This window comes from Thalassophryne amazonica, chromosome 10 (assembly GCF_902500255.1).
Source record: "Thalassophryne amazonica chromosome 10, fThaAma1.1, whole genome shotgun sequence".
Lineage (NCBI taxonomy): Eukaryota > Metazoa > Chordata > Actinopteri > Batrachoidiformes > Batrachoididae > Thalassophryne > Thalassophryne amazonica.
The window spans coordinates 73522230-73531083 of record NC_047112.1 but is presented as its reverse complement, the minus strand read 5'-3'; the positions used below and the strand labels follow the sequence as shown (position 1 = coordinate 73531083).

At 45.1% G+C, this 8854-nt stretch overlaps 1 protein-coding gene across 1 annotated transcript in view; it reads left to right on the top strand.

The window, feature by feature from the left end:
• The first annotated feature begins 739 nt into the window (after nt 1-739).
• The window catches only part of hcn2b (hyperpolarization activated cyclic nucleotide-gated potassium channel 2b), a 162018-nt gene continuing 153903 nt past the window's right edge, over nt 740-8854 (top strand). Inside the window, exon 1 of the mRNA XM_034180268.1 lies at nt 740-1503. Within this exon, the coding sequence (XP_034036159.1) occupies nt 740-1503 (764 nt within the window). The remainder of the gene's footprint in view (nt 1504-8854) is intronic.

Here is an 8854-nt window from a genome sequence, read left to right as displayed (position 1 = left end):
TAACAAGACACCGACCCTAAACACTGCTCAAAATCAACTAAGGTATTCATGCAGAGTAACAAGTACTACAACGTTCTGGAATGGCCATCTCAGTCCCCAGACTCTGTGGTGTGATTTTAAGCGGGCTGTCCATGCTCAGGTGACTCCACTGATTAACATCACTTTTATATATATATAGAGAGAGAGAGAGAGAGAGGTAAGATGGAGTGTGTGCACACCTAAATGTGCCACAAGATGGAGTCATTTAGCCGACAGGATCACAGATCAGACGGGCCAGATTTCTGGAGACCTACTGATGAACTGCACGTCCAGTTATAGAGTTTGATTTCAGCTGCAAGCAGAAACAAAAGCGGGACTTGATGATGAGTGTGTCTTGTGTCCGTGTGTGTATTAGTTTTGTTGATGTTTAGTAATACTCGTTTACTTTATTCTGACGTCACTGCCTGGTGTGATGAATTGTCTGGCGCATCGCAGCTCAGTAACAACAGCACCACCACCCCCGCCCCCCCTTCCATCCCTCCCTCCAACACACAATAGCAACAGCCCGTTTGCAACCATAGCAACACGTCCGTTGCGCCGTACGGAGAAGAGTTTGAAGTCTTTCCTGCGCCTCCCTGCAGGTGCTGGAGGTGAAGGAGTGACTGCGTGCGCGTTTGTTGATAGGCGACGAGGAGCCCCCCACATTCAAACAGCCAGTACTCGGCTCAAAGATCCACTGTGATCGGCTCATAGGACCAGGATGAAGAAACTTACGGCAGGAGGCGGAGCCGCTGCAGTTACGCGCAAAAACTCCAACAACAACGAGGTGTGGCGCGTGAAAGACGATCATTGCGCACCTGTCACTTCCACTGCACTACGCCAGAGGGATGCTGCTGCTCCTCCTCCTGCTGCTGATGAAGGAGGAGGAGGAGGGAGGAGTAGTGTCCGAGGCGCATCAGAAGCGCAGCGCAAAAGTGGAGCTGGTACTGAGGCGCGCGAGGAGCCCGTCGATATGATATGCAACAAGAACGGAGACTGCAGAAGGGACCCGACCAGTTCTGGAAGTCTCTCCTCCCTCATCTCCAGGCATGAGAAACAGGCGGATGGAGCAGTGACAGGTGAGGAGCAGGGTGCGAGCGCGGACGGCTCGGTCACCTCCGCGGCACCCCTGATGATGCAAGGGTCAGGAGCTGAAGCTCCCGGGGTCAAGACCGCGGCAAACACGGAGAAAAAGGACTCCAGAGTGTCCTTCTCTAACGCTCCGAGCAAAGCGCAGACTCCCGGCCAGCAGTCCCGAAGTTCAGTCACATTCACCAAAGCCGAGGACGCTTCTCAGATAGTCCCTGATGATGGAGACTCCAGGGGCAACCAGACCTACATGCAGCGCCAGTTCAGTTCAATGCTTCAGCCCGGAGTTAACAAGTTCTCTCTGCGAATGTTTGGTAGTCAGAAAGCCGTGGAGAAAGAACAAGAGCGCGTCAAATCAGCGGGGAACTGGATTATTCACCCATACAGCGACTTCAGGTTTGTGACTGTTCAGTCCTGACAGACAACCCAACACCACAACCAATAAGTCAGCAAATGTCGATCACACAGCCTTAAATGACCACTGAAGCCCCTACGTAGTCATTTATTTGTGCCACTTTAAACTCGTCTTCTGCAGGAATTAGAGAAAGTGAACATAATGTCTGCAAAATAACCGAGGAGAAACTTTTATCTAACTTATTTTGCATGTGAACACAGTATAATGGCAAAATACATTTTTTGCACTTATCTTTATTTCAGATTAAACACTTTTTTTAAATTAATGTGGGTGATTTCTGCCTCTGATAAACTTTCAGCACCAAGGACAGCTCACAGTCATCCGACTGCAGCGCGACATGTTGCACCTTCTAACTGCTTTACGCCTCATTTTTCATATATTTGCATGTTTAATATCAAGGCGTGGCAGTTTGAAATCAAACCTGCCGTGTGAGGAGTCAAGTCATGACTCAGCAAATGTGCCGAACACTCCCACTTTTCCTTTTTGGGTTCCCTTAAAACGGATCAGCAAGCTCAACGTGCACGAGTTCTGAAACCATTACACAGGGTTGAAATGGTTTGTCATTTTTTAAAATTATTATTATTATTTAACCCACTTCTATATAAATGATTGTTTTAGGGTTCTTCATATTTATTTCACTCTATTTCACTATTTGTCCGCCATCCTTTTCATCCTCACTCTGGACATCAAGAGTCAGTCTCAATGCTTGTGAAGCTGGAAATGTTGTCTGTTGGCTTTGCTTTCCTTCAAAAGAGTAAAATATAATTATTAGAGTTGGCAAATAACAATACCATCTGAAGTTATGTCAAAAATCTCATAGATCTTCTCAGGGGGTCATAAGTGACCCCCGCACAAGGGGTTACTTATGAGGGGTTTGGATTATAGTTGCCACATGGATTGGCTGATCCTTGCAAAATTATATGAACAAATGCAGGACAAATAGATTCATATAGGAAACCTTTTTTCATATTCAAATTTAAAAAATGGTGCACAAAAATATATGCCCGGGGTCATAAATGACCCCACTTGGTCGCTTTAGGCTTAAAGTGCAGATTCGCTTTTATTAAAAAAACATCACTTCCTCCAGGACGATAATAATAATAATAATAATGGGCAAGTGGTTAGTGAGCTTGTTTTCAGAGCAGATGTTTCCTGTTTCAAGACCACCCCTGCCCATTCTCAATGAAATGTGCAAAAAAAAAAAAGAAAATTGAACCAACTTAATTGAATTATGTCACTTGGTAACACCTGAATGGTAAATGTACTGCATTTACGAGGTCTGTTAGAAAGGTATCCGACCTTTTTATTTTTTTCAAAAACTATATGGATTTGAATCACGTGATTGCATCAGCCAAGCTTGAACCTTCATGCGCATGCGTGAGTTTTTTCATGCCTGTCAGGTTGCGTCATTCACCTGTGAGCAGGCTTTGTGTGAGCAGTGGTCCACCCCTCTTGTTGTTTTTTTTATTGCGAATAAATGTCTGAATGATTTGGAGCTTTGCTGCATCAATTTTTTTCCAGAAACTGTGAGAGACCTCCAGGTGGACACCGTTCAGAAAATTAATATGGCTTTCAGGGACAATTTTGTGGGGATTACACAGATTAAGGAGTGTTACTGCCGCTTTAAGGACGGCCCACAGCGTCTGAGAGCGCGCCGCGCTCCGAGCGCCGATCGACAGGCTCACACCCCGCTGAAACAACCAGATCATTTCCAACGTGAAGGCTTTGTTGATCCGGGACGTCGTCTGACTTTCACAAAAAGGCAGGAGACGTGGACATCAGCACTTTTTCAGCACATTCCACTGTTACAGGAGTTTTTTTCATGGAAAGAAAAGCGGACGATTGCGCCCCCATGCCGTTCATGGCGCGGGACAAAACCACCTCCGTGTTGGTCTCACAGGGTGGCTTTGAGATGGCTTTCAGACGGCTGTCGGTGGGTTTTCAGTCGTGTGACTAACCGAGAAATTGTGGATGAGCTGCCAGAACATGTCCTGTGAGGCTTCATCACGGCGTTGCTTTGCACCATGCGGCTCCACCGCGACGAGCGGAACTCCTCCGCACGTCTGTCTCAGTGTGCTGAAAAAGTGCTGAAGTCCACGTCTTCCGCAATTCCTGTGCTAGTCAGACGACATACTAGATCAAGACAGTGTCCAGTTTAGAAATGAACGGCACATTCCACTGTTACAGGAGTTTTTTTCATGGAAAGAAAAGTGGAGGAGTTCCGCGTGTCGCTGTGAGCCGCATGGCGCAAAGCAACACTATGATGAAGCCTCACAGGACATGTTCTGGCATATCCAGCTCATGCTCAATTTCTCGGATAATCACACGACTGAAAACCCACCGACAGCCATCTGAAAGCCATCTCAAAGCCGTCCTGTGAGACCAACACGGAGGTGGTTTTGTCCCGTGCCATTCATGGCATGGTGGCGCAATCCTCCGCTTTTCTTTCCATGAAAAAAACTCCTGTAACAGTGGAATGTGCCGAAAAAGTGCTGATGTCCACATCTCCTGCCTTTTTGTGAAAGTCAGACGACGTCCCGGATCAACAAAGCCTTGATGTTGGAAATGATCTGGTTGTTTCAGCGGGGTGTGAGCCTGTCGATCGGCACTCGGAGCGCGGCGTGCTCTCAGATGCTGTGGGCCATCCTTAAAGCGGCAGTAACACTCCTTAATCTGTGTAATCCCCACAAAATCGTCCCTGAAAGCCATATTAATTTTCCGAATGGTGTCCACCTGGAGGTCTCTCACAGTTTCTGGAAAAGAATTGATGCAGCAAAGCTCCAAATCGTTCAGACATTTATTCGCAATAAAAAAAACAATGACAGGGTGGACCACTGCTCACACAAAGCCTGCTCACAGGCGAATGACGCAACTGACAGGCGTGAAAAAACTCACACATGCGCACAAAGGTTCAAGCTTGGCTGATGCAATCACACGTGATTCAAATCCATATGGTTTTTGAAAAAAATAAAAAGGTAGGATACTTTTCTAACAGACCTCGTATATAGTGCTTTTCCAACTGCATCAGGTGCTCACATTGCTTTACAATAATGCCTCACATTCACCCCGATGTCAGGGGTAAATGAATGAATGAAGTTCTTTGAAATTAAATGAATACGTTAGATTAACACATGCTCCCTGCTCAGGTCAGTGAAATCGCTCTGCCCCAAACACAGAAAACAACCTGCACTGTATTTTAATTTTAACTTGGCATCAAAGTATTAACTTAAGTTCAGATGTGCTGTCGTAGGAAAAGGCTCTAAAGCGTGCTGACTTTTTTTTTTTTAACCCTGGGGGCACATTTTCACTTTATTTTCATTTTTATAGTGCCAAATAGCAACAAAGGTGCCTCAAGGCACTTCACACAAGTAAGGTCTAACCTTACCAACCCCCAGAGCAAGCACACAGGTGACAGTGGTAAGGAAAAACTCCCTCTGATGATTTGAGGAAGAAACCTCAAGCAGACCAGACTCAAAGGGGTGACCCTCTGCTTGGGCCATTCTACCGACACACAATCCTGAGACCACAGAGCACGAGAAGGCACATAAGGCTTAACCACTTCAGGAAGTTAGGAAGGTACATGACCATTTTGAGAAAAAAGTATATCAGTAGGTAATTTTAATTTAATGCAAAAACTACATCATTTATTTTAGATGGCCTGCACTTAAAAAAATGGGCTGTAGTTAACTGTGTTTAAATAGTCATTGTATTATCAACTGTCATGTGCCTCAAACACTTTGCACAGTATTGTATACAGTGAGAGGTTGCCTCACTGTTGCCTCACAACATGAAGGTTGTGAGAGCACATCCCTGCTGGTCCTTTCTGTGGGGAGTTTGCATGTTCTACCCACATTTGCATGGCTTCCCGCTGGGTTCTCTGTCACTTCCTGAGACATGCAGTTTAGATGACTCTAAATTGTACATAAGTGTGTGTGCGAGTGTGGCTGTTTATGTGTCTATTTTTAGCCTTGCGATAGACTGGCGTCCTCTCCTAGGTGCACCCTGTGTCACACCCTATGACTGCTGGGATAGGCTGTAGCCACCCCCCATCCCCATGCCCCTTAATAGGAGTTGCCAAGTGTAGAAAGTGAATAAATTAATGTATACAGTGGTGGCCAAGTGATTAGTGCACTTGGTTTAGGTGCGTAAGGCTCCCGGTTCAAATCCCACCCCTGGAACATTTCTTCATGTAATGTGGAGTTGCGTCAGGAAGGTAAAACGTGTGCCAATTCATCGTGCAACAAGGGAGCAGCCGAAGGGACTGACTATACAGTGAGGTTTAGTAACTTGGACAGTGACACAATTGCCCCAGTTTTGCCTCTGTACACCACTGCAAGCTGACATGAAACTATCAAGATGTACTTGTTTTGCAGATGCTCATCCTTTATTCAAGGAGTTAAATAAAAATGATTACATTAACCATTTAAGAATTACAGGCATTGATATACGAGGGCTGTCAATAAAGTAACGGTCCTTTTTATTTTTTTCAAAAACTATATGGATTTCATTCATATGTTTTTACGTCAGACATGCTTGAACCCTCGTGCGCATGCGTGAGTTTTTCCACGCCTGTCGGTGACGTCATTCGCCTGTGAGCACTCCTTGTGGGAGGAGTCGTCCAGCCCCTCGTCGGAATTCCTTTGTCTGAGAAGTTGCTGAGAGACTGGTGCTTTGTTTGATCAAAATTTTTTCTAAACCTGTGAGACACATCGAAGTGGACACGGTTCGAAAAATTAAGCTGGTTTTCAGTGAAAATTTTAACGGCTGATGAGAGATTTTGAGGTGATTCTGTCGCTTTAAGGACTTCCCACGGAGCGAGACGTCGCTCAGCGCTCTCAGCCGCCGTCGTCAGCCTGTTCAAGCTGAAAACCTCCACATTTCAGGCTCTATTGATCCAGGACGTCGTGAGAGAACAGAGAAGTTTCAGAAGAAGTCGATTTCAGCATTTTATCCGGATATTCCACTGTTAAAGGATATTTTTTTAATGAAAGACGTGCGGACGGGTCCGCGCTCCGCCACAGGAAAAACACCTCTGTTGAAAGCCTTAAGGACAAGTTGGAACATGTCCTGCTGTTAAACAATTTCTCATATACTCACTCCACTGACAGCCATCAAAAGCCGCCTGGATTTTACAAATGGTTATCAACACGGAGGTGTTTTTCCTGTGCCGCCGCACCGCGTCGGCTGCGTCCCGACGCACGGACCCGTCCGCACGTCTTTCATTAAAAAAATATCCTTTAACAGTGGAATATCCGGATAAAATGCTGAAACCGACTTCTTCTGAAACTTCTCTGTTCTCTCACGACGTCCTGGATCAATAGAGCCTGAAATGTGGAGGTTTTCAGCTTGAACAGGCTGACGACGGCGGCTGAGAGCGCTGAGCGACGTCTCGCTCCGTGGGAAGTCCTTAAAGTGACAGTATCACCTCAAAATCTCTCATCAGCCGTTAAAATTTTCACTGAAAACCAGCTTAATTTTTCGAACCATGTTCTGGTCGATGTGTCTTACAGGTTTAGAAAAAATTTTGATCAAACAACGCGCCAGTCTCTCAGCAACTTCTCAGACAAAGGAATTCCGACGAGGGGCTGGATGACTCCTCCCACAAGGAGTGCTCACAGGCGAATGACGTCACCGACAGACGTGGAAAAACTCACGCATGCGCACGAGGGTTCAAGCATGTCTGATGTAAAAACATATGAATGAAATCCATATAGTTTTTGAAAAAAATAAAAAGGACCGTTGCTTTATTGACAGACCTCGTACATAATTACTCCATTTTCAGGGGCAATAAATAATTGGACATTCTAAATACAAGACGTATGTGGGAGTGGGATTCAACCCCAGGTCTCATATTGGCAGGTCAGTCCTGAGCTACCTGCACTACAACAGTGAAATTATATTACAATTAAATACAAGTATCATTGTTAATCTAAATCATGACATTTACAACCAGTGTTCTTTAGACAAGTCAGTGGACAGGTACATGAGCACTCCCTGAATATGTCTTGGACTTCATTTACAATGTTCATTTACAATGAAACAAACAATGTGGTACTGCATGGTAAATCCATCTGGAGTAGGCAGATCCTTGGGTACTGGTGGTACCCAAGGATCCTCGATTCAATTCCAATTCAATTCAGTTTATTTATATCTGACAAAAATAGCTGGCAAAATCATTGGTATGGTGGCACCTGTAACTCCCCACGAGTTGTTTGAACAGGCAATTGTCAGACTTGCAGAGAATGTACTGCACTTTGAATATGTTTTACTTAACTAGGGAAGGAGGTACACAGTTCCTCTTTGTAAATACTGTCTAACCGATATAAACATTAATTTATTCCATTGTCAGTGAAGCTCATAAATGAGGAGACAGCTCTGGGAACATAGTATAGGGTCATGTGTTGCAGAATTTGCACTAAGATGTTAATATGTTTTTTTTAGTGATTATGTATTTGTATTTTAATTTTAAACTATTATGTAGTTGTTTTTGATGCATGGGTGGTATGTGTCGGATGTGTTGTTGTATAGCATACCTCTTTCTCCAAGGCAAACTTCTCCTTAGGGAGACAAAGACACTTTAACTTTGATATAGTGCCATATCACAACATGCTTCTGTGTAGGCTCTCAGTTGTCCAGGTGGTTTCCATAGTAGAGAAGCTTGAATCTTCGACTGGACTGGGTTGCTTGATGCGAGGACGTTTCGCTTCAAATCGCAGAAGCTTCCTCAGCTAAAATTCTTGACCAGAGCAAGAATTTTAGCTTGGAGCTTTTAGCGCGTCGCAGTGGAGCCGCATGGCACAAAGCAACGCCATGATGAAGCCTCACAGGACATGTTGGGGCATGTCCAGCTCATGCACAATTTCTCGGATAGTCACACGACTGAAAAGCCGTCTGAAAGCCGTCCTGTGAGACCAACACGGAGGTGGTTTTGTGCCGCGCCATAAGCAGCACGGTGGCGCATCCCTCCGCTCCTCTTTCCATGAAAAAAAACTCCTGTAACAGTGGAATGTGCCAAAAAAGTACTGATGTCCATGTCTTCTGCCATTGTTGTGTAAGTCAGACAACGTCCCGGATCAACAAAGCCTTCACGTTGGAAATGATCTGGTTGTTTCAGTCTGTCGATCAGCGCTCGGAGTGCGCCGTGCTCTCAGATGCTGTGGGCGGTCTTTAAACCGGCTGGAGCACTCCTTAATCTGTGTGATCCCCATAAAATCGTCCCTGAAAGCCATCTGAATTTTCCGAACGGTGTCCACCTAGAGGTCTCTCACAGTTTCTGGAAAAATTTGATGCAGCAAAGCTCCAAATCATTCAGACATTTTATTTGCAATAAAA